This window comes from Nilaparvata lugens, chromosome 11 (genome assembly GCF_014356525.2).
Source record: "Nilaparvata lugens isolate BPH chromosome 11, ASM1435652v1, whole genome shotgun sequence".
Taxonomy (NCBI): Eukaryota; Metazoa; Arthropoda; class Insecta; order Hemiptera; family Delphacidae; genus Nilaparvata; species Nilaparvata lugens.
Window position 1 is genome coordinate 33,819,400 of NC_052514.1, and position 25,779 is coordinate 33,845,178.

The 25,779-nt window shown below is 34.2% G+C and overlaps 2 protein-coding genes across 2 annotated transcripts in view; both read right to left on the reverse strand.

Moving 5' to 3' along the window:
- LOC111059435 (CLK4-associating serine/arginine rich protein) overlaps window positions 1-4,780 on the reverse strand; it is a 32,558-nt gene extending 27,778 nt beyond the window's left edge. The window contains exons 1-4 of the mRNA XM_039437283.1: window positions 4,559-4,780; window positions 3,524-3,641; window positions 3,265-3,356; window positions 1,236-1,411 (exon numbers count right to left, since the gene is read on the reverse strand). Coding sequence (XP_039293217.1) covers window positions 1,236-1,411; window positions 3,265-3,356; window positions 3,524-3,625 — 370 coding nt within the window. The 5' untranslated portion in view covers window positions 3,626-3,641; window positions 4,559-4,780. The remainder of the gene's footprint in view (window positions 1-1,235; window positions 1,412-3,264; window positions 3,357-3,523; window positions 3,642-4,558) is intronic.
- A 2,390-nt stretch (window positions 4,781-7,170) lies between these two features.
- LOC111058141 (actin-histidine N-methyltransferase) overlaps window positions 7,171-25,779 on the reverse strand; it is a 108,174-nt gene continuing 89,565 nt past the window's right edge. The window contains exons 7-11 of the mRNA XM_039438270.1: window positions 18,029-18,146; window positions 13,463-13,672; window positions 11,265-11,382; window positions 9,823-9,971; window positions 7,171-8,734 (exon numbers count right to left, since the gene is read on the reverse strand). Of these exons, the coding sequence (XP_039294204.1) occupies window positions 8,570-8,734; window positions 9,823-9,971; window positions 11,265-11,382; window positions 13,463-13,672; window positions 18,029-18,146 (760 nt within the window). The 3' untranslated portion in view covers window positions 7,171-8,569. The remainder of the gene's footprint in view (window positions 8,735-9,822; window positions 9,972-11,264; window positions 11,383-13,462; window positions 13,673-18,028; window positions 18,147-25,779) is intronic.

The window sequence follows — 25,779 nt, forward strand, 5'->3', positions numbered from 1 at the left end:
ATACTTTTGATTATAAAATTAAGTATTTTCTTTTATTATGTTTTGAATATGTATTTATTGTATGTGACTGATTTGATTTGAGCACATGAACAGTCACTAGAAGTTGGAGAACGCTGGCCGCTTCAAAACGGCAACATCGCGCCTCAGTATCCCTTCCGCTGTATGGTTTCTCTGCTGCGCATGTCCATCCAAAGTAAGAAGTAATTCTGTACAGAGTATAAGTGTGAAGAGACCTTTACGATCTTGAAAATAATGCATGATTGTGTTCAAATGGATTTGATTCTTGGATTTGCATAGAATTATTACAATATATTTACAGTCCATATCTTATTACACCAAAATCTATATTCGACTAAACTAATCGAGTACGAAAACAAGAGAAAATATCAAAATTATAATAATTTGTTTTCAAATTTGCTTCCGATTTCTCAACTGAATACTAGTGTGTCTCCGGGCTGGAGAACTCGTTCAAAATGCCACTGACATTTTTTTTAGCTGTTCTTATGAAAGCTTAGGGAAGTCGAGAGAAAAAAATCAACTTGTATTGAGTTGAAAGTTCAATTAGCACCTTGATTCGATGGGCCGGGTGAATAGAAACAATTAGGACATGTGCTTGACTAGCTAATGGCCATATGCTAACATTACGTTTAACGTTAAACCACGTTTACTAGTAGATATGGTTGCATTTATCATGTGTTTCATACGGGGTTTGAACGAACAGCTGACATTTCTCAGTTTAAACCGAGTATCTGCATACGGGCCTTCTATTCAAACTACGAGCACAAGCAATTAATAATCCAGCTGATATCAATTGTGATTTGTAATGATAAATTGGTACACATTTTTTCTTATACACTTTCAACGCTATCCTGTTATATCCTCAAAAAAGACAAAGTAGTGAGTTAATTTGGTTGACCGACGAACTGAGTGATGGTTCAAAGAATATAATTCAGTTGCACAAAAACAAAAAATCTTAACCGGGATCAAACGCCACAAGAATCAATCGTGAAGGCCTTCAATGCAAAAAACCTTGTCTGATTGGTTCTCAAGACATTAAATTAGGATTAAAATTCGACAGGATTTCATGAAACCGGGCGTTAGTGTTGGAGTTGATTGATGAAAGTATTTAAAAATTATCGTTGAACATACACACAACTTGAGCCATACATACAACGCGACTTGAGCCTCAAGTTAAAAGTAGGACTTCGCTGCTCTCGTTCAAATTCTCTACTCACCACCGAGAAAGTCGTTCTGCACAAGAATGCGATAGCGTTCATAGTTGATCAGTCTGTCCTCCATGGAGGCGCCATCACCCGAGTCGTCATCATGCCTCACGTCGGGGATGTAATCCAGATGCGCGCGCACGTCGAATCTGTCAATCATTATGTCACGGTTGCCTTGCCACGGCATCCTGGAAACAGGGAATAGGTATATGTATTCAATCAATCAAGCATTACAAAATTGGTACCGCTAACAATTGGTACCCACATTTGTGCCTGGAGTTTCACCCATCTCTGGTCTTTTGGTTTTTTGCCCCTCCGAAACTCTGCAGGGTCAAAGGCCTCACCTCTCCCAAGAAGTTTTACCTGAATGGCCGCCCTTCTTTGAGCAGTGGTGAGTTTTGGCCTCTCCACCCACAAACTCGTGACCTATGTGAGTTCCACTCATGGCCTTTTTGTAGGTCCTTCCGCTGAGAGAGGGGACGCCAAACTGCCTCTAGGGCGGCCCGGCGCCCGGCCACCCTCGACTTAGCCTCTTGACACACATTTGTGCCTGGAGTTTCGCCCATCTCTGGTTTCTTGGGTTTTCCTTTTTTCCCCTCCGAAACTGCCCTGATGGGGCAGATCCCGTGGGTTTGAAGGCAAGGCAACTTATGGAGTTGCCTTGAGGTCCACTTTAGTCGCCTCCTACGACAAGCATGGATACTGTGGGTGAATTCTGGTTTTCAACACATTCTTGAGTACGATGATCGACTCAAAGCTCCCCCAACCCACAGGGGGCGGGTTTATTGTTAATGGAAATTGGAAAAAAAGAAAACTCAAAAACTTCAAATCATAAAACTAAATTCAAATTAAAAGAAAGTATACTTGATACTCTATAGTAAGTAAGAATAAATGATATTAATTTACTTCAAAATTAAGGATAATACTAAACAAAAATAATACAATAAGTGATAGAGTCTCAAACGTTAATTATCCATCCATATAACACATGAAAATTATATATTATATATTATAAAAGTTAGTCACTCTAAGGCGGCGGTGTTTCGCAAATAGGCTACTAAAATTTATTTTAAACCCACAAGTTTAGACCTTGATTTTCAGAGGTAAGAACGTCAAAGAATCAAGGTCATCAATACAGGAGAATCAATGGCTATTTTCACACTGACCGATTGTGGCCGACCCTCAGAATAAGAGCCAGTCCATATTAAGCGGGTTTTCATGCGTTTTTGAGCCAGGAAGCAAGGTAGGAAGAAGCAGTCCGATTGGCTGATTGGGTTGATGCCTGAAAAATGCTCAATATGGTTTTACCCTCCGATTGACTGAGAATTAGCCAATCAGTTGACAATTCTGATTTTGAAAACATCCATTTGGTTTCCATCACACTAGTTTACCAGGCTGGGTACCAGTGGGATGGGACATCAGTGATGTCCTTGTTCAACAGTGGGTAGTTCGTTTTAAAAGATTATTTCAGTTTGTGCCTTGAGATAAACTACTTGACCTCCCACTCGAATCATAGTATATTAACCATTTATTCCGAATTAGGCGGATTCGGATTTCACACCAAGCTGGGCCAGGCCGGCCCGAGCCGGGCGCAGCAATGCGATGCCGAGCGGAATCTGGGTGCGTCCGCACTGAAGCCGATTGCCGAATCCCTTTTTAAGACATGTTTTAGTTAAAAATACAAAATACTGCGCAACTCACTACGTGGAAAGATCGAACTAAACTGAAAGAAGGCAGAATCCACTTGGCCGAAAACGCTCGAGTCGGCCTTCAAGCCGACTGCAGAAATCCGCTCGGCTCGGCCCAGCACCGCTCGGCATCGCCCGGCATTGATTTGAATGCTCTCGACTAAATCCTGCATAGTTAGCGCGCAAGCGGATTCCGCTCGGCTCGGCCCTGCCCAGCTTTAGTGTGAAACCCCATTTAGAATGCCTTCTCCAGTGTTATAAAAAAATAAATAGATATAAACTGAGAATAAGACTAAAAAAAGGAATAATATTGAAGAAAACTGTGAAATAAATTGAGTGAGAAAGAAACTTACATATTGACTTCGGCAGCAATGGCAACCTGTGGGTCCAAGCTAACCTTAACAGGTCGGCCATGAAGTTGGAGAAATTGGGTGGGATCAGCTTTCTGCAAAAAAAAATAGTTTTAGAAAAAACAATTTTAAATAAAAGAAAACCGAAAAGGCCTACCTTAATGAACATGAAGAATGTTAACTAACATTATAATGAAGGCAGAAGTTAATCCATTCTATGCTAAATTGGAAACGTAACTTCTGATAGATATTTTGAACTTACAATTTTTTCATAGTAATCTCTCCTTCGCTCGGCTCTTTTCTTATAATCAACCAGCATCCCACGAATCTTCTTCTCCTGCTTCCGAGCCTCGTGCCACATCATCTTGAATCGGTGTATTCTGCAAACAAAATTAAAGATGAATATGTAAGAATGTTCTAAAATGATCAAGTCTTAAGTAAAATTTAGTTTGAAGTTCAGTACATGCAGCCAAACCCAAGTTCATGTCTTCAATGATTATTAAGATAGTAAATTTCATGGAATGAGTACCTCAGATATTATTGTGATATCCCAACCACTGACTTAATAATTTTTACATGTCTAAAACATTTTCTAAATCAGTAGAGCCATATGTAAAATTGAATTTGGAGTCTAATGCAAGTTGAAATCTTGAATGGTTATAGACATAAGTAGTTTTTAAATGTGGACATTTAAACACATTTCATAAGATGTCCCAGAAATCAACTAAATATCACAACCATTGACTTATTGATATTTGATGGCTATAGACCTAATATGTTTTAAAATAGTAGATAGTAATGTTGATTTGGAGGCCAATGCAAGCAACCGGTACCATGTAAATATCTACAATGATTGTTGAGATACTTCGAAAAATGTAGACAGTTTATCAGAAATTATTAAAATACCTTAAACAATTATTGGCTAAGTAATTTTCGGGTGGCACCAAACTGTTCCAAAATAGCAATTACTTCACTAATTTACTAAAATGCATTTCAGTAAAATTGTCAAGATTTTTACGCAAAAATAGATCTGAAAGATAATTTAATTCATTTTTTAAACACTTATTTCAAGTATAAACATTAATGACACTTCTTTTATAGATAAAAATAAAATTTGGTAGATTGCCAAACCTAACCCAACAAACAAAAGAACTCACTAATTAAATGTCGTATTAACTAAGTTGACAAAGGCAATAGAAAAGATAATTGATGTATTATTAATTATTAAAAATGGTATTTTACAGAAATAATGTAGAATAAAAGGAAATTCAAATAGTTAACATTAGTATAAACTTACCGGAACAGCAACACTAGATATCATTGAAACATCAATTGGACAAAAACTGAATCATCAAGTTCCTGACTGGAAAATATTCCATGTAATTTCCGTCATTTAAAACTGAAACTGATCATAATGATTCTAAATTATAAATTATGTCTATTCACAAAATATCTTATAATAATTCCGAAGGTTTTATGGCGTCGGTCAGACGAGTTACGAGTTCCTGAATAAATAAATCCCTTTGTAATTATTTTCATTTTTCTGAAAGTGCTGCTTCTGGTGAGCAGAATTAGAACTAACACCAGCTGATTGCAAATGGAGCTAAATTTGAATTTTCTTCCAACCAAGAAAATGTCAACACGACTTTTCACGGCCGTACTAAAAGGGGACTCGCATGGGCCTATACCTGTAATGTTATTTCCCCGATTTTTAGGTACACTTTTCTTAAAAACTATCAATGATATCTCTATGAATTTAGTCTTATTCTGTTTATTATACCTTTCTGCATGTAGCTATGTGTTTTAATTTTTCTTATTGTCAAGAAAAAAAATTATGAATTTTTTTCAACATGATGAAAATTTTTCATTTTTTTGCAATAATTTTTTTTAATATAAATCAAGGTGATGAATTATAAAAATTTCAACTTCATAGCAAAGTTGAATCCAGTGTGAGGAATAAGTGAAAAAAAATTATCAAGATATCTTGACTGGTTGCTGAGAAAAGTGTACCTGAAGCTGAAAATTTCTGTTTTATGGGAAAATGACTTTGAAGTTCTCCTACGTTGATCGGCGCGGCGCGCTCCTTGAGTGCATACCGGCACCATAGGCTGGGTCATCTGGGTCTTCCTGCTCTTCATACTGGTCCTCCAGTGCCTTCCTTGCTGTTTGGGAATGCTGCCTACATCTTTTGTAAATTTCCTGGATACTCCTTTCAGCGGATTTTATTCTTTGCTCATCACTTTTCTTCAAAGCTGATACACAATTGAGTCCTGGTTCTAGTCCAATCTTCTCCAAAACTAAACACTTTGTAATATTCCCCAAGTTGAATGAGGTTACTGCTTCATATACACCAAATTCCAATGTTTTTCGATGTACAAATACATTTTTTGGTATCCTTGTCCAAATCAAGCTGTTCAAAGATTCATTTGCATTTTGCGTTCTACCATGCAAGCATTTTTGTAGAAGGAGTGGGTTGGACAAATCCTGGTATATTGGTTTTATTGCTTTCATCACAACAGGAGGTAGATGAGAGTGCTTGCTGTGATCATAAGCCTGTTTATTAGCTTGTGCTTTTATATATTTGCACCAAGTATCACTTGTTTTTGACATAGACCATGAATCAGTTCCTCATGAATCGGCTGTCAGAAAAATGACTAAAAGAGTGTGTAGCGTCTGATAAAATATATTTTTTCCAATGGAAATACTACTCTTACAATAGAATGTTATACATCATTATTTACAGAAAAAGCGGGAGAATTCAAATCCATGGAGAACCGAGAATTGATTTCTTTTTTAAATTTTTTGCTGTGCGAGTCCCCATTTTTTTAATGATTTTATCACAATTAAAGCAACGAATAAACTTTAATTGCTAATACATATTAACAATATTCAACTTAAGTGACAATACGGTACTCATTTCGAAGAGGATATAATAATCTAATGTGTATCGTGAGGTCCACATTATAATAAGAAAAAGAGTAGATTGTTGCCGATTCTCTGCCTTACCACTGCCTTCTGCTTTTTACAAGAGAAAAAAGTAATAGTTCATGTCTTCTTGTATAGATGATAGCTGATACCGGTATCAATATTAACTGTTTATTCTGGTTTAGAATATGTAATCAAGTAGGTATTTTATTACAGAAAATTTCAAAAGAATAAGTAGTGTTTATTGATGTCTTTTTCAATTGAGTAGGGTGAAAATAAATAAATGTTCATATTTGAGATTTTTGTTAGTTAATTATAATTATTGATTATTCATTGTTGAAAAACGATCTGGCAACGTTGCACAGCTAGAGCAGGATAGCAAAAGCTTTGTCGAATGATTGGACAATAATAGCAACATCAAAATTTCTATAGTGAGGTCCACGTTATAATGACAGTATTTGATCAACTTTGGTTTTGCTATCCTTGTCTATCATTCGACAAATCCGGTGGTACTATCCATTTCTAGGTCCAAAACGATGCCAATTATGTTTTCGACAGTGTAGAAATATAATTAATTAATTCAGAGAATCGGCATCACTATTTTTCTATCTTCATCCACTGTCATTATAACGTGGACCTCACTATATTTTTTTCTATATTTTTTTTTAGGTACCCATGTACCTAAAATATATTCTAGGTACATTGCGCTTACCGTGCAGACTACTTTTTCTCAATTTTTTTATCGAAAATACATTATTGAAACTTATTCACATTATTAAATTGATTCAACAAATTTTCTACGCAAGTGAAAGATTTGGATACCATACTGTACCGTACACAGTGACAATAACAGTTACCGTACAGCCTTCCAGAGGAAAATATTTCCCATCAATGTGAAATGTATTGAAACCTTTATAAAATCTATATCGGATGAAAATCAAAATACCCATTGAAAAAGGTAAAATATGAAATAATCCAACCACAAAAACAATGAGATTTTTATTGTCAATAAACCAAATTAGAGCAATAAAATATAGAACAACTATTTTTTGTTAGCAGAACACAAAATATACACAAATTTTACTATTTATAACATGAATAAAATACATTAATCAGAATGTATTAATTTTATAAGTTTAAGGATTTTGATTATGATGATCACGATGATTCAATAATATTCACCTACTTCAAGTTCGATGAATAGGAAACTATTACTTTGTTGACATATTCAATTAGGCCTACTATAAAACATTCAAATCATAAAATGTAACAGTGAAATAGATTGTAAGCAGATCAGCATTATTATACTATAGTAAAGTTATGAAAACTCGAAAAAAGTCACGAAATAGGCCTATTATACTTCTTGACAATTTTGCATTGGAGTAATTCTATAAAAGAGGAAGTTATACAGGAAAACTCTCATTTCAATAGTGTTATTAGTATTCAAACTTTGAGTTCAACCCGTGAAAACAACATAGAATAGCTATAGTAAAAAACATCGTTCATATAAGTTTATGACAATATAATCCCAACTTTCAAGTTGTGCGTTTATTGTAAAAAATAAAATCTATGGGAACAGAATTGTTAATATTCTTAAACTAAATAAGTCAATAACATTCAATATATTGAAATTTAGCTAGAAATTATTTTGAGGAAAACCAACTCTTAGAAGATCAATTAATCAATCTAGGAATAAAATTTTCATGTGATATTTAAAATGGAAAGATTCGATCATTATACGTATTAATACCTAGTTTAGGTTTAGGAAGATTCAACGATATTTTAAAAAACAAAACGTGAATAATGAGAAAACCTTACATAATATTAGTAAAGTAGCTTCTTGATTAGTACCATAGGCGAAAAATAATGGTAGGTATTCACTTTAAACTCAATTCTTGAATACTGATTCCATACATATTTATAGCAGTTCTCTTATTGACTAGAAGTGCAAGATCTTAATCACAAAACTTATAAGCCAAATCTTGGTTTGAAAAGCAAATCTAAATAATAAAATATTATTGAAAATACAATACATTTCCAAGCCAAGGGACTTAGAAGTATTTAGCAACCTTTCGAGAGAAAAAGTATCCAAACTCCAACATCCAAACATGCAATTCCGAATACAAAAGTTTCGTTTAATTAACCATAGTTATTTTTGTATTTGATTGAATTGTTAATGTACTTGAAAATAGAAACTCATTTGTTCTATTCAATTCGACTACAATAAATCCTTCAAAAATAGAAAAATAATTAATATTGAACCGAGTAATAGTAAATACTGCGATACATCGACTTTCTTTTTCTTCTCATTCTCTCTTTATCTAATCTTTTTTCCAATATTTTTTCATCTTCTTTTTCCATCTCATTCTATTCTTCGTCTTCTTCATTCTCCGGGTGCAACAATAGTCTTGACAGTTTGTGGATTTAGGAAAAGTTTAACAAAATCCAAAGCTGAATTGAGAACTTGTTTCTCAGACAGTCTGAGCATGATGGCTAGTCTCTGACATTCTGTAAGGCACTTATCCTCCTCTAAAATCTTCTTATCCTCCTGAAAATAGAAAATAAAACATGTTTCAAATAACAGGATTTTTCGAAGATGAATCATAGTAATGCATATAAATTCTACATTCCAACTTTTTCAATTTCACTTTTCATTACGAACTGATACTAATATTATTACAGTAATGTGAAATAAATGAGATGATTAAAATAAAGTGAATATAAATAATATGATAGAGATAAATAGTATGAGTGAATATAATAATATAGTTTAGAATAAATAAGAGTCGGATGTCTACAGTAGAATAATAATATGATAGGATGACAAACAGTAAACGACTACAGTAAATGGGAAAGAAGACACAAAGTTTGTCAATAAAATTCACATTTTCAAGTAATTTAAACAATAAATTACAAATGACCAGAAATTTAATAAACAATTGATAATCACACAAATATTTGAACGTAGTCAACATTAAAACTTTTTATATTGCATCTTCCTTTAAATAGAAATTCCTGGCTACTTCAAAATTAGATTACTATAGGCCTAGTAAGATTCACATTTTAATATCATCATCTGATAAACATTGGTATGCTGCTATCCTTGTCTGTCATTAGACAAAGCAGATAATTCCATCCTTTTCACCGTTGCCAAATTGTTTGTAGGATATGTAGAAAAATAATGAGCTATCAGTGTATTTAATCTCAATTATTAAGAAACTTTATTACCGTATTAAATTACGTTAAGATAGATTTATTGATGGATAAAATATATTTGAGATAGAATAATAATACATCAAGAAGACAATTCTACAGTAATTTATTCACTGTAAAATTCGATCTAATTTATTAAGAAGAAAGTGGACAGTTAATAATAGATAATATAAACCGGTATGAATTGTATCACAACTATCTAGGCTACTGTAGGAGGCGGTGGAAAAAGAAACTCAGCAAAAATGCCGTCCTATCATTTACACTGACCACACAAGTATGACTCTATCCACTATCAAGGACCAGTATGCTCTCCTATGAAAACGTCAATCTCACTGTTGGACATAATATTTCTTTGATTTCGGGAAATAAAAAAATATGTTTTTGTTTCTATAAATAATGAGAACTTCATTTTCTTTGACATACCTCATATTTAGTGGGATACGCTAGCAATAGTAGATTTATCCGTGTTTGAAGGAAGTTCCACATTTTCGTTTCGACCTCAGTGTCAAGTGCACAGTCTGCATATAACAGGTCAGTGCATTGCTCTTTATTCAGCCAATGAGTGAGTTGCTCTGAAACAAAAATACCATTTTACAATCAATATACTGTGTTTGAAATATTGTGCGATAAACGATTTCAATGAATTTTTGCTGATATACTTTCAAGAAAGGAAGAACTCAATTTTACAATCGGAATACTTCGTTTAAAATAATGTACGATTCAATGATTTTTGCTGATATCCTTTCAAGAGAGAGAGAAGATAATAATTTTACAATCAAAACACTGTGATTTAAATATTCTGCGATTCCAATGAATTTTTGCTCATAACTTCCTTTCAAAAAAAAGGAAGAAGGAAGGTGGATTAAATGAAAATAATAATAAAAAGGAGTTTTTTTAGCTGAGGATGATCCCCACATGAGCTTTAGACAGACCACTCACGATACAAGTTTGTCAGACATGTCTGTACAGACATTTTTTGTCATCGGCAAAAGGCTTCAAACGAATTTTTGTGACGTAAGATTTTTGTGACTTCGATTTTATGTTGTTTATCTTTTCTTATTTTCTCTAACAATAATAATTGTAATACAGTAGAGCTCCAATTATCCGAACTCCGACTATTAGATTATCCGAATCACTTTCAGAAAAAAAATTGTCCAAAAAAGACTAAGTGCGCTATAATTCTTCCCCCTGCGATGCCAGTGTTTGCGCGTTCGCTCACTATTGTCCTTCCTTTGTACATAAATACATTTTATTTATATTCAAAACATGTGAAAATATCATGTTTCTTTCATTTAGTTCAATAAAAAAATAGTGCAATATCAAAACGTAGCTTTTTTTTCTCTCCAATGGCAATTTAAAAAAAAAACTCCGATTATACGAATATTTGATTATCCGAATGGTTCCCGGTCCCCCTTGATTCGGATGATTGGAGTTCTACTGTAATTGTTTTTAGAGATGTACGAGTATATATGTCTGTCATTTTATTCCAAGGGTGATGCCCACATGAGCACTAGACTTGTGCGTGGGTACTGAGGCGGATGATCATGAGACATGGAATACAGTTTTATCAATTAATTCAATAATTTAGTATTAATTTCAATGAATATATATAGATTATTTGAGTTGAGTTCACAACAAACAGCCAGCATTCCTTTTAACATAAATGCTTTGGGTGACATCCATTTCATCAAGATTTCAGTTGATCGAGAACTAGCCCGGGCAGGCAACTTCAGTACGTCCAGTTCTCAGTTCGTCAAGTATCTGGTAAATAGGTAGCTTATTTGACCCAGTTAATGCTGACAGTTGCAGAGTGATGCCCACATGAGCACTAGACTTGTGCGTGGGTAAGGAGGCGGTAATGATACCTTTGCCCATGCTGAACACCCTGAGGAAGGCCAGCAGCTGTTCATCGACTGGAGTGGCTCCACTGCGCAGTGCAAACTCGGCAGCGTGCGGCAGACGCAGCTTCGTCAATAGCTGCACCTGAAAAATCGAATCAAATTAATCTGACAAACAATTTTGTTTATTTATTCAACAGAGACAAAAACTCATAATCATAAAATGATTTGGAATAATAAAAAAAGCAGGCCTCAATTCTCGAATTTTGATAGAGCATTAGTCCAAAAGAGGTTATGATTTGACAAGACAAACAAATTCGAATACAGAAGGATATGGAGTATACTTGGGATTACATAAACCCTAAAAGAACATAAACCAAACCTTGATATGACATAAACCTTAAAAAAATCATGTTTTTGGACTCAGGGGACCTTGAAACGTATAGAAAACTTGAAATTGGGGTACCTTAATTTTTTTGAAAAGCAATACTTTCCTATGATACACCTATGCCTATGGTAAAAGGGCAAGAAAAGTGAAAAGAAAAATCTAAGGCTCATTTATGTACCATCTCGGAGATAGAAACTTAGAATATTCAATTCTATTCTATAGATACTTTGGTTTAAACACCGAATGAAACACAGTGTAATAAATGCAATCATACTAACTTTACCAACACGTTACTGTAGATTAGTATCATTTATTATGTTGATGATGCAAAAATGTCTAATAATTATTTAGGGTTACCAGTAGACCCTTGAGCGGTTCCTAGACGGTCAATTGAGTAAAAATGGAGCAACTAATTATAATATCAGGCCACACAACTAGAATGAATACGTCATAGATACTGATGTAATAAGTAGGTGCTGAAATGGTTGAAATAATTTTGAATAATAAATTGGATTGTGTACAAGTCTTGTATAAAATAATTGTAGAATCAGATACAATTTACTATTGTTTTGCTCTGTTGCATATCCATACTTTTTCACTATTAAAATTTGACTTTGTACTTACATTGGTAGTGACGATCGTTTCGACCTGTTGTTGGTCATCATCAGACAGTAGGAATTTACTCTAATAACATTAGATAATATAATAATATAGATATCCTAAAAATAGCAAAGACTGCGAATATCTCCCGAACCGTGCGTTTGACGGGAAAATGTTACTGAACCAAAACTGCTTAAAATTCAATTCTACATCATAACCAGTAATAAAAATTGTTTGATCCCTCCTTCCTACGCCGCGGGGGTGTAAGTTGTGCCAACTCTGTAGGTGACAAGTGGTCAGGGTGACACCTTGACGCCAGCGTGCAAGGTGTCATGTAGACGTGAGCCATCCCCGTCTACTTGTCTCCTTTCTAAGGAGGTGACAACTAGTCGGCGGTACACCCTGACGCGAGGGTGCGAGGTGTCAAGTTGTCGTTTACGGTCATGACTAGTTGGCACCTTTGGTCCAGTAGGTGTCAAGTAGTCGGGGGGACAACTTGACGGCAATGGTATATTTTTACGAGGGTACAAGTAGTCGCCTATGGCCAAAATGACCAGGTGTCAAGTAGTCGGGGTGACAACTAGACGGCTACCCGATAATATCTAATAACATTAGAGTAAATTCCTACAGTCTGATGATGATCGTGAACAGGTCGAAACGATCGTCACTACCAATGTAAGTGCATTTTCACTCCATAAGTGTTTTTTTAAAATTCAAGTTTTATTGTATTGTGTATAATTTAATTTAACAATCGAATTGTAATTGTTTATTCAATTGCATATAGTTAAATCTGTACTAAATTCAGTGCGAAGCGGTTCTTGATTTGTCGAATCACATGAAAACATTGCAACTTTCACAAAAACCCTCATATAATTGTTCAAGTTTAGATCAATTTTAAAAATTACAATACAACAATAATGAACAATCAATATATTGCCAACTACAAATATTGCATTGAAATGGGGCCCTTACATAATTTTAGTAAAATTAAGGTGTAAGGGTAAGCATTCCTGACCGGCAATTAGGAGGTACTGGGTTCGATTCCCGGGCTGACAAATAATTTTTTAATAGTAGCGCTCATCGAATTTCCATCTAGCTGTTTTCCCTGTTGTCAATATTTGCAGTAGCAGAAGTCTTCGGGGTGAATTACAGCATTTAATTTGGATTTTCGTTTAATATTAATAATTTAGTAAAATTCTTTAAAAAATATTTTCACTTGTCATATTAATTTTGTTACCTTGCCATTGTGCAGCGGATCCCCCCTGGCCACACCCAGCCGGAGCTGCACACTGTCCGAGTCATTGTCGGCGAGCACGAATCCATTGTGCACGAGGAGATCACCATTGCAGCGAGCACCGTACAGAATGAACACCTGTTGCCCCGCTGTGACGTCACACCACGCCGAGCACTCGCTACGAGCCAACGTCACGTTGTAGTCGGTCGATAGCTAATGACACCCATATTTCAGTTAATTCAATGGACAAAAAAAGATTAAATATTATATAAATGAAGAGATATTCACTTTTTGGTAAGGGCTACTCGTATTTATGTAGAAAATAAAAAAAATCAAAGTACAGTACCCTTTTTCAACTTTATTTTATTCCTCACGACATGTTTCAACTTATAATTTTCAAGTGAGTGACTATAGTTATTTGTGCAACTAGTGCGCAAAGTGACAGTTTGCTGCACCGAAAGAAACGTTTACGCCCGAGCCTACGGCTCGGGCGGAATGGTTTCTTGAGTGCAGCAGAGGAACTTTGCGCACGTATTTCACATTAAGTTTTTCCTACAGTTACCATTGAATATGAAAAGTGGGTAATTATGGGTAAAATTGCCTGAAATCCATCAAATGTAAATCTGTGTAATTTTATTATTAATAAATAAAATAGAATGTAGTATGTAGTGTGTTTTGAATGGCGGCTGTGTGGTGTGTGCTGTGGCTGTCATCCACTGTTGTCCACCCCATTAAGATTCTTATAACCCACCACAGTCACAGTTACCAACTTAATTTTGATTTTGCTGCACTGGTGCTCCATATAACCTACTAACTATTTTGCGTTGCCATGTTGCAAATCTGGAGTGCAGGAAAAATTTTTCCCGCACTAGAACGGAAAAGTGATTCTTTGCGTTCTGTAATCAGTGCAGCAATGGCCACTTTTCAACGTAACTGTAGGAAAACATTTTTTCAACTTTATTGTATTTCTCACGACATGTTTTGACTTATATAATGTCATTTTCAAGTAAGTGACTCACGATGAAGTGATTTATAATAGCGATATAGAGGAACAATACATTAAATAGCAGAAAACATTTAGTAACTTACATAATAACGAGATATTTCGACAGCAATATTGAAGACTGGTTGTCTCTTATAGGTGAAGACATTCATTTATGAAGAAAATTTATTTTCACTTTTACAAAATCGGTATAATTTGATAATAAAACAACTAAAACAGTCTGAGGACGCCAGCACATCACAGCGAAACAAATTGTTACTTCTAGTAAATTGAAAATACACATTTTCTACTTCTGAGTTTTCATAAATAAAAACAAATTCATAACTATGTCGTATTAGTAAATGGAATATTTTATATTTATTAGTAAAGTAATTCTACATTTTTTATACTAGGTAGCCTACTTTAATGAAATTTCAGTTTCAATCATGCACTAAATTGGTTAATTAGCATTTGTTTTTTATCAAAACTAATGAAAAATGGACTTCAGACCTGAGTACTCTCTAAAATACACTAAATGTTTTTTTTTTCAATTGCTGATGGTGTTCACATGAGCTTTTAGCTTGTGCGTGGGTAATGGCGGGAAATGCGTTGGTGATTTGTTCAAACGTCTATGCCATCGGAGGGATTCGAACCCACGAACCAGGTGGTGCAGACCGAAATTTGTAACGCTCCTTTTACCACTGGATCAACCCGGCCGGCAATGAACATATTAACAATTTTATTAACATTCTACACAATTCAACAAATTGCAACCATCTAACACTAATTTGGTATCTGATTTTCAATCTTCTTTGGGATATTTTCAAAGATTTTTGCTGCTCTTTATTAGAATAAAGATTTATCCCAGCCCGGGCAAGATATTTATCTCGGGCCACTCCCGTGTTTCGGATGAACACGTTAAACCGTCGGTCCCGGCTGCCTAAAAAGCAGTCGTTAGGTCATGTCAGAGGCCCTGAAATTGATCAGTTGCGACCTGAGAACTTTGACACCAGACCTGAGCCAGCCAGGTCACTCGACATTTTTATTATTATTATTAGAAGAAGAACCGCCCTGAAATCCATCACCATACTCGTAATAACACTAAAAAATAGTAACACTAGAGAATCATTTCTCCATAGACTGAACGTACATTGACAACCATAACAAGACAGTTATAAGGAATTTCAATTTTAGTTGAGGATGACTCCACATAAGTAAATAAATAAAAAAGTTTAATGCAATTGAATTTGTAATGAGTGAAATGATGATAGATGGCAATTGAATATTGAAATCATCTAACACTAGAGAACACCTACTTAATAACTTGATGTTTACACAATATTCAAGTATTTCTCTATGAATTTGAAATCTGATAAGAATCGTAAAACAATGAGCTACTGGAGCTTGACCAACCCCAAATCAAACAATCAACTCTTAATGATGAAATAAGTAAGTAAATAATTTCTAAAGCTAGTTATATAATTGAGAAATGGAATAATTTTACACTATTAGCATCATTACAGACATTCATATTGTCTTGGGTTATAAGCACCATACAACCACATAATTATATAAACTCAATACTCAATACTACTAGTAGGTAATTGAATAATTTTAATAAATCTCCATTCCATTATCACACAGAAAAATGAATAATTATTTTCAGCATGCAATGACAAGCAAATACTTCACGAGGGAAAATACTTCATGCTAAAGAGAATAGCACAGGACAGAGAGAAATGGAGAAGGGGGAATCATGTTTGGACCTGCCCTAGGGCAGAACACTGAAGATGATGATGAATGACAAGCAAAGCAAATAAAGTACTCTGAGAGTGATGAGGTAATGTAAGTCAATAGGTAAATAATTATGCAGCTACCAATGTTTGATGACAACACATGAGTATTTGCAAAGAACTTATCAAATATCACCAACTGTGGGCTGATGGAACAGTGGGTGAGGGTACCTAATTTCTGAATAATAGACTCCATTTGAATCGAAGGATAGTAGTCTCAGTCCACAGCGGAAAGTGATGTTTGATTTATTCAGTACTTTATCATACTTATTATTATATATCACAATATCAATAAATAATTGAATAAAACACAAATATGTTGTCAAATTCTACACAGAATTTTCAGTATAATAAATGTATTGAATTTTCAATAAATAATGTATATTATACATAAGAATTAAATCTCAAAGTTTCCTTTTTACTTTTTTCGACTTTAAAGTCATTTTCAAGAGAATGCCTTCAAAATTCACCTGATTCACTTGAAAATTACTTTCAAGTCGGGACTTGCTGTGAAAAAATGAAATTAAAAAGGAAACTATGATTTTAGATTTTTATGTAGCCTAAATACAAGCAGCTCTTAACAAGATAGTGAACATATCAATACATAATATCATACAATCTTGCCAAGAAACCAATAAGGAATGACTATACCTCTAATTTTAATTTATTTTCCACTCAATGAACGTAATAAAAAAATTAAAAATATAAATAAAACCTGCATATTCATACTTTGTTTTGGTACAGCATGCATTCAATTCGGTCCAGTAAAACATTTACATATGGATTTCATTTGATTTGCCGAAGTCATGAAAGGATTATTAGTGATCCCCAATGATATTGATGGTTTAGCTCCCTATTAGTTTTGTAAAAGTGTTCTAATTTATTATTAAAGAAATAACTATGAGTAGTGTTTATGTAAAAAAGTTCAAAAAGGATAGTAGTTTTTTTCTATAATAAAACAATTCAAGTAGCCCTAATAAAATACTTTATTAGATAACTAGCAGGTAACCCGTGCTCCGTAAGTGTCCAATTAAAAACCTTACAAACTGGAAACTTGATCTACTGAAATTTTGTAGAAATTAAAAAAGGACTATAACCATCCTCTGTAAAGGTGCATTTTCGTTTGTGCGTAAACTTCCGCAGTCGACAACGACAAACATTGTTGACATTCATATTGTCCAAATTTCAAGTGTGCTAAAACAGCTGATCAAATAACTTTTCATTATTTTTGTTTTTTCTATCATTTTTCAATTAAATTTCTTTATTGCCAGAATTTAACAATGCAACAAATCAAGGTTAATAAATCAACATTTATTACAAGAAAATGAAATAAAATTAACTATAGAACTAAAAAAACTAAAGATTTTTTCAGGCACCACCAGCAAAAGAAAAGTCTTTGACCGCTGGTGGGAGTCGCAAAAAGTCCGATTTAACATAAAAAATACAAGTTTATTATTCAAGAATCAAAACATTTCTAATAATATCAACATAATTGCTATTCAAAAGTATAAATTCAACCGCCCCCATTAAAACATAATTGAAAATGATCTTTCAGGTTATTTAGACAAATTGAAATCTACCGAATCTGAGATCCTCACCCTGTCGTGGTCGACGACGGCATTTACGCACAAACAAAAACCCAGCTTAAATTGAGAATCTATATGCAAAATGCCAAGTTAACCAGTTGAGTAGTTCAGACGTGATGATGCGTCATTCGTGAATTCTCTATCCCACACGTGTATAAGCCAATTCTTTCCTTTATTATATTATTATAGATTATAAGGATTCACAAACCTTGGCGTTAGCATGGTTGCACATGTCCCAGAAAGGTATGAGCGCATTGACCATTCCTTCCGACGCATCAGAGCAGGGCACAAAGTTCTGTCTTGTCATTACTGTAGATACCGCCCACCTACAACAATCAAAGACAGGATTATTATTAAACATAAATCAAAGAAGGAAGTAAGATAAAAACCCGGACGAGAGTGAAACAAACAAATAAATGAAAACAATATAAACATTGAAAAAGGCACACATTCAATTCTTTATTTTCAAAGTAAAAAAACACTTCAAAATCCATATTCAACGGAATTTACATATTTTTTTAATATTACGACATAATTTCAAAATATTCCAGTTTTATTCTAAATTTAGATTTTTTGGGTAATTGTTTCTAATTCTATGAGATTTAGTTATTCATGATATCTATTTTTGATTGAAGATTTGTTAGTTTATTGAAGTGTAAATTGTTATTGCAATAAGTGATGGTAACTTAGCCTACAATTTGATTTGGACTGTCGTAAAAATTTGAGAAGGGACAGTTTTGGGCATAAGCCTGTTGTGCCTCCTCACATAAGTGAAGAGTAATAATCGCATAAGTGCACATAACTGAATAAATAATAAATAAGGACTCCAATTATGGAGTATAAGACAAGTCAGGTCAATTATTCTAATAGATAAATACATAATAAAATATATAATTTATTGAAAGTGGGGAAATGAGTACTTCTGGAATCTTCGATTCACGTCTTGCGTCATTCTAACTGAAGAGACTCGGCTTCAAGTGGAGTGTAGGAATCAGGTAAACTGGCAGAATTGGTTAAATATGAAGCGTTGGTGTTATTATTTATAAGGAGTGCTGTCAGTTTCAAGTGATACTGATGTGATTATTAAAAACAGACTATTGTTGACAAAAATACAGGAATTTTCTATATATTGATTTGCACTTTCACGAAGAAACAATCAAATTAAAAAATGAATAAAAAAACATGATTTTGATATTCAGAACTTCCAGTCATTAATCTTCATGAGGTTTGAAAACTAATGATTAATGAGTTTCATAAATTGAAATTAATTTGTAATAAATACTCTAATAACGAACCCCATACATACCAAATGACAGATTCAATCTATACTATAATAAAGGAAATAACTAAATTATACACTAGATTATACTAATTATACTATAGATTATACTAGTATAGAGATTATAGATTATACTAATTATACTAGATTATACACGTGCAACATAGGAAAATTATGATTGCCGCATCATCACGTCTGAACTACTGGACTGATTTACTTGAAATTTTGCATTCAACTAACTAAGGATTGTTATAGGCCTCTTTTCAATTCTTCAGGATTTCATTACGTCAAGTTTTAAAATAGGCCCTTGCGGAGTACGGGTTACCTGCTAGTATAGAATATAAAAATATAGCCAGTAAGAGAGTAGGCCTATGCACTATGCAGCCTTTATTTCAATGAGACATAATAAACATAAATCTTAGGCCCCTAGAGATACATCAGCTGTTGGTTTAAACCCGGAATATCATATTATATTAAGCGAGCAATTTCTGTATATCTGTTTATATTTTTCTATTTTTATATCTGGTTATATGGTTATTTATGTTCAACGGATCTCTAAAACGGCTTTAACGATTTTCACAAAATTTGGAATATAGTAGGTTTATGATATCAAAATTCGATTGCACTAGGTTTCATCCCTGGGAAATCTTGCTGAAGGACATGAAAAGGATAATTCATCCTTGGAAAAACAGATGATGATTTCGTCGTCTGTCGATAACAGAAGATGCGTGTGCCTGTGTGGGAGATCAGCTGTGTAATCAATTAGCTTACCGTATCTCGCGAGAAATCTAGAAATTTTAATTATTGACTCGATCAAAATACAGTGATTTGTTGACATGAGATGGTATATATCATTATATTCAAAGTTAATCATTATTTTACAGTTCTAAGTGATTAGTGAGTGTTATTTTGTTATTCAATTTGGTATGTAAACAATCTAAATTAGAACTTTTATGTTTTCAAATATTTGGACTGAAAATTTCACCTGAATTCAAGTGTATGGAAGGAACATAACCTACTTTTTGGAATATTAATAGTGTATAAATCAAAATTCGGGGAAGAAACAGTTTTGGGCTGTGCCTGTTAGTCCTTCCCCCATCATTTTAAAGAATTGAGTTCTGTTTATCAATAAATAACGAGCAAAGCTTGGTGCCCCGATATTAACACATTAACATAAATACGTCCATAGTTACATTCTACATAAGAACCTACTAGTATGTTGTTAAACATTGATGTTGCTTAAATTGATTATGGCCCTAAATATATTTTATTTTATATTCAATATAATTATTTCATCCAGTGACCTCCTGTAGAAGGGGTACATAAGTATTTGTCAAATCTTACTGAATTTCAGTTTTCCTATTGAATCTAATTAAACTAATGTATTATTCAGATAAGTTATTAAGTTAACATCATGAAGTAGGAGGTCGATTCCAATAATTTAATAATGAGTGAGAAGCAGGAAAGAAGCAGAATTGTAAGTAATAAGGAAGAACATGAAGGAAGAGAGAAGAAACAAAGAAAGAGAGAAAAAAAGAAAGAGAGAGAGAGAGATAGGAGTTCAGTGAAAGTGTGAACGAACAAGTGACGGATTACATTCCTGTGCAGTTGCCACTCCTTCCTCCTTCTCCTCCTCCTCCTCCTCCTCCTCCTCCTCCTCCTCCTCCTCCTCCTCCTCCTCCTCCTCCTCCTCCTCTTTCTTCCTCCTCCTCCTCTTCTTCTTCTTCTCCTTCTTCTTTTCCTTCAACTTCTCCCTATGTGAACAGCTTGATATGAGAAAGTTCACTCGGAGCTTGTAAGTTGTGTTTGTGAGAGAAGTTGTAGAAAGACTTTAGGGAACGTCTACATTTGAATGCAATGCAGTACTAGCAGACTACTGATTAAGAGCGGACTTTGTTTTCCAAATAGAAATTAAGTGAAATCTAATGCACTGTCACATGTTTCTGGGCGGAACAATGCATTCAAAGATACGAGAGACTAATCTAGATTTGAATGTATGATTAAATTGATCATACTCTTGGAATATGTTTATACTAATTACAGTAGTCGAGTTGTTATTTAATCCAGTGATAACTAAAAGCTTTTTGATATTATTAATAGATGGATGAATGAATAAATAAATTGGAAAAATTAATATAAAATGTAAACTTGATTTTCAATTTGAAAGAGGGATCATCTATAATATAATAAAGAAAAGAATCAGCTTATACACGTACGGGATAGGAAATACACGATGACGCATCATCACGTCTGAACTGCCGGACTGATTAACTTGAATTTTTTCATACAAATTCTTAATTTAGCGAGGATTGTTATAGGCCTACTTTGAATTCTTCAAGATTTCAGTAGGTCAAGTTTTCAGTTCGTCATGCTTTTAATTGGACCTTGTGGAGCACGGGTTACCTGCTAGTTACTAATAATTAATAATGCCATTATAATGGAAAATTAATAGAAGAAGGAGGACGAGAGAAGAAGAAGGAAGAGGAGAGGGAGAAAATGAGAAAAGATAGGATGGAGAAAGAGTAAGTAATCAATTGTAGAACTGATGAGTGGATGGAGAGGAAAGAGGAGTCACGAGAGAGAGAGAGATTGATTTATTTATTTATCACAAAGAGAAGAAAAGGGAATGGAAGAGGAAGAAACGAAAAGAAGGAGAAGTAAAAGAAGGAGCACAGGAGTAGTAAGGGGTCAAGGAGAAAATAGAATGGCGAAGAGAATAAAAGTAACAGAAGAGGAATTATTCCTACAAAATTTCTAAAAAGTTACTTTTATTCTCTTCGCCATTCTATTTTCTCCTTGGCCTCTTACTACTCCTGTGCTCCTTCTTTTACTTCTCCTTCTTCATTAATTATTAATGACTGAAAAAGAAATGATAGAGAGGAGGAAGAGGAAGATAATGAATGAATGAATGAATGAATGAATGAATGAATAATGAATTTATTGCTAAATACAAGAACTATTTTTACAAATGAAAATAATCATTAAATTACAATAGTTTTTGGCGTAACTGGTAAAAGAAGCCTTGAGCTCCAGCCACGAGTTCTAAAAATAAGAAATACATCTTTCAATCCAATAACAGCAGTGCAAATGATACAATTCTGTTCATGGATGATAATCTATGTATGTTGAATTTTATCAATAATCAAGTACTTGATGAACAAAATATAGGCTAGATGCACAGAAAAATAAAAATTGTCGAGTTTTAATAATTTTTACACAATTAATATTACCAAAATTGGTGATTCAGCCAACTCAATTCTCAATTTTAAAATAATAGTTTTGTTTTACCCGAGATTTTATTAATCTCAATTTGTTTTTTTTATCTTATCCTTGATAAAGTCTTCCTAAATTTTATTTATTAGTTCATTACTCTGATATTCAAATTGGTGTTTACTAAATGTTAATGAAGTAAAATTAATATTGAAAGCATGAGTACATAGTTATAGGAAGGGAAAAATAAGTAGAAGTAGAAACAAACAGGACAGGAGGTAAGAAAAATTGCATGGAAGAACAATAATAATGTGGAAAGTGGATGATCATCAGGATTAGAGAAGACGAGAAAGGTAGATGACGGAAGAAATGGAGCAAGAGAAGCCGGGAAAGGAGAGAAAACTAGGAGAAAAAATTCGGAAACGTAGAAGATTTGAAAAAGAAGCAACACCCACGAGAGCTATTGCCGATTAGAATCGAAGCAAGATGAATGGGTGAAAAAAGTGCCCAAGGCTGCTGCAAGGAAGGAAGGGCAGCCATAATTATTGCTCTCAATTGCTTCTCGAAAGTACTCTATTTTCAAATTACTGTACAGTATATACCTGTATTCAGCTTCATACCACATATTATATCCTGAGTATGTAAGTTGCCTAGCACACTTGCAGTGAGTGGTGCAGTTGGAAGAACAGTGGCCTACTTGGGGTTTTTACAAGTGTGTTGAAAGAGAGAGAAAAAAAGAGAGTATGTCTTTTTAAGAAAGAGAGATGTGTTGAAGAGAAAGACATAGAAGAGGGGTACGAAAAAAGGATGAGGAGGGAAGAGGAAGAAGAACAGGACTTGAGAAACAAGAGAGAAAAAGAGGGGAGAAAGAATGAGAAAAGGATGACTGAGAAGAAAAAGAAAAAGGAGGAGGAGAACAAGACGGAAACTAAAAAGATGATGAGGAGGGAAGAGGGAGAGAAAGTACAAGGAGAAGAACAGGACTTGAGAAATAAAAGAGAAAAAAAGGGGAAAATAATGAGAAAAGGATGACAAAGAAGAAAAAGAGAAAGGAGAAAGAGAACAAGAGAGACATAGAAGAGGGAAACTAAAAAGAGGATGAGGAGGGAAAGAGGAAGAGAAAGTACAGGGAGGAGAACAGGACTTGAAAAACAAAAGAGGAAAAGAGAATGAGAAAAGGAGAACTAAGAAAGAAAAGAGAAAGGAGGAGAACAAGAGAGACATAGAAGAGGGAAACTGAAAAGAGGATGAGGAGGGAGAGAGGAAGATAAAGTACAGGGAGAAGAACAGGACTTGAGAAACAAGAGAGAAAAAGAGGGAAAGAAAAGAATAAGAAAAAGATGACTGGGAAAAAAAACAGGAAGAAGGAGGAGAACAAGAGAGACATAGAAGAAGGAAACTAAAAAGGGGATGAGGAGGGAAAGAGGGAGAGATAGTACGGGAAGAAGAATAGGACTTGAGAAACAAGAGAGAAGAAGAGGAAAAGGATGACTAAGAAGAAAAAGAGAAGGGAGGAAGAGAACAAGAGAGACATAGAAGAGGGAAACTGAAAAGATGATGAGGAGGGAAGAGGAATTTATTGCTAAATACAAGATATATTTCTACAAATGAAAATAATCATTAAATTACAATAGTTTTTGGCGTAACTGGTAAAAGAAGCCTTGAGCTCCAGCCACGAGTTATAAAAATAAGAAATACATCTTTCAAACCAATAACAGCAGTGCAAATGATACAATTCTGTTCATGGATGATAATCTATGTATGTTGAATTTTATCAATAATCAAGTACTTGATGAACAAAATATAGGCTAGATGCACAGAAAAATAAAAATTGTCGAGTTTTAATAATTTTTACACAATTAATATTACCAAAATTGGTGATTCAGCCAACTCAATTCTCAATTTTAAAATAATAGTTTTGTTTTACCCGAGATTCTATTAATCTCAATTTGTTTTTTTTTATCTTATCCTTGATAAAGTCTTCCGAAATTTTATTTATTAGTTTATTACTCTGATATTCAAATTGGTGTTTACTAAATGTTAATGAAGTAAAATTAATATTGAAAGCAGGAGTACATAGTTATAGGAAGGGAAAAATAAGTAGAAGTAGAAACAAACAGGACAGGAGGTAAGAAAAATTGCATGGAAGAACAATAATAATGTGGAAAGTGGATGATCGTCAGGATTAGAGAAGACGAGAAAGGTAGAGGACGGAAGAAATGGAGCAAGAGAAGCCGGGAAAGGAGAGAAAACTAGGAGAAAAAATCCGATAACGTAGAAGATTCGAAAAAGAAGCAACACCCACGAGAGCTATTGCCGATTAGAATCGAAGCAAGATGAATGGGTGAAAAAAGTGCCCAAGGCTGCTGCAAGGAAGGAAGGGCAGCCATAATTATTGCTCTCAATTGCTTCTCGAAAGTACTCTATTTTCAAATTACTGTACAGTATATATCTGTATTCAGCTTCATACCACGTATTATATCCTGAGTATGTAAGTAGCCTAGCACTCTTGCAGTGAATGGTGCAGTTAGAAGAGCAGTGGCCTACTTGGGGTTTTTACAAGTGTGTTGAAACAGAGAGAAAAAAAGAGAGTATGTCTTTTTAAGAAAGAGAGATGTGTTGAAGAGAAAGACATAGAAGAGGGGTACGAAAAAAGGATGAGGAGGGAAGAGGAAGAGATGGTACAGGAAGAAGAACAGGACTTAAGAAACAAAAGAGAGAGAGAGGGGAGGAAGAATGAGAAAACGATGACTAGGAAGAAAAAGAGAAAGGAGGAGGAGAACAAGAGAGACATAGAAGAGGGAAACTAAAAAGATGATGAGGAGGGAAGAGGAAGAAATGGTAAAGGAAGAAGAACAGGACTTGAGAAAAAGAGGAGAGAAAGAATGAGAAAAGGATGACTGAGAAGAAAAAGAAAAAGGAGGAGGAGAACAAGAGGGAAACTAAAAAGATGATGAGGAGGGAAGAGGGAGAGAAAGTACAAGGAGAAGAACAGGACTTGAGAAACAAAAGAGAAAAGAAAGTAAAGAAAATGAGAAAAGGAGAACTAAGAAGAAAAAGAGAAAGGAAGAGGAGAATGAGAAGAGAGACATAGAAGAGGGAAACTGAAAAGAGGATGAGGAGGGAGAGAGGAAGAGAAAGTACGGGAAGAAGAACAGGACTTAAGAAACAAAAGAGAAAAAGAGGGGAAAAGAATGAGAAAACGATGACTAAGAAGAAAAAGATAAAGGAGGAGGAGAACAAGAGAGACATAGAAGAGGGAAACTAAAAAGAGGATGAGGAGGGAAGAGGAAGAGAAAGTACAGGGAGAAGAACAGGACTTGAGAAACAAAAGAGAAAAAGAGGGGAAAAAGAATGAGAAAAGGATGACTAAGAAGAAAAAGAAAAGGAGGAGGAGAACAAGAGGACTGGGAAGAGAAAACATAAAGAAAGGAGGTGGAAGAAGGTGAGGAGGATCAAGAGAGAGGAAG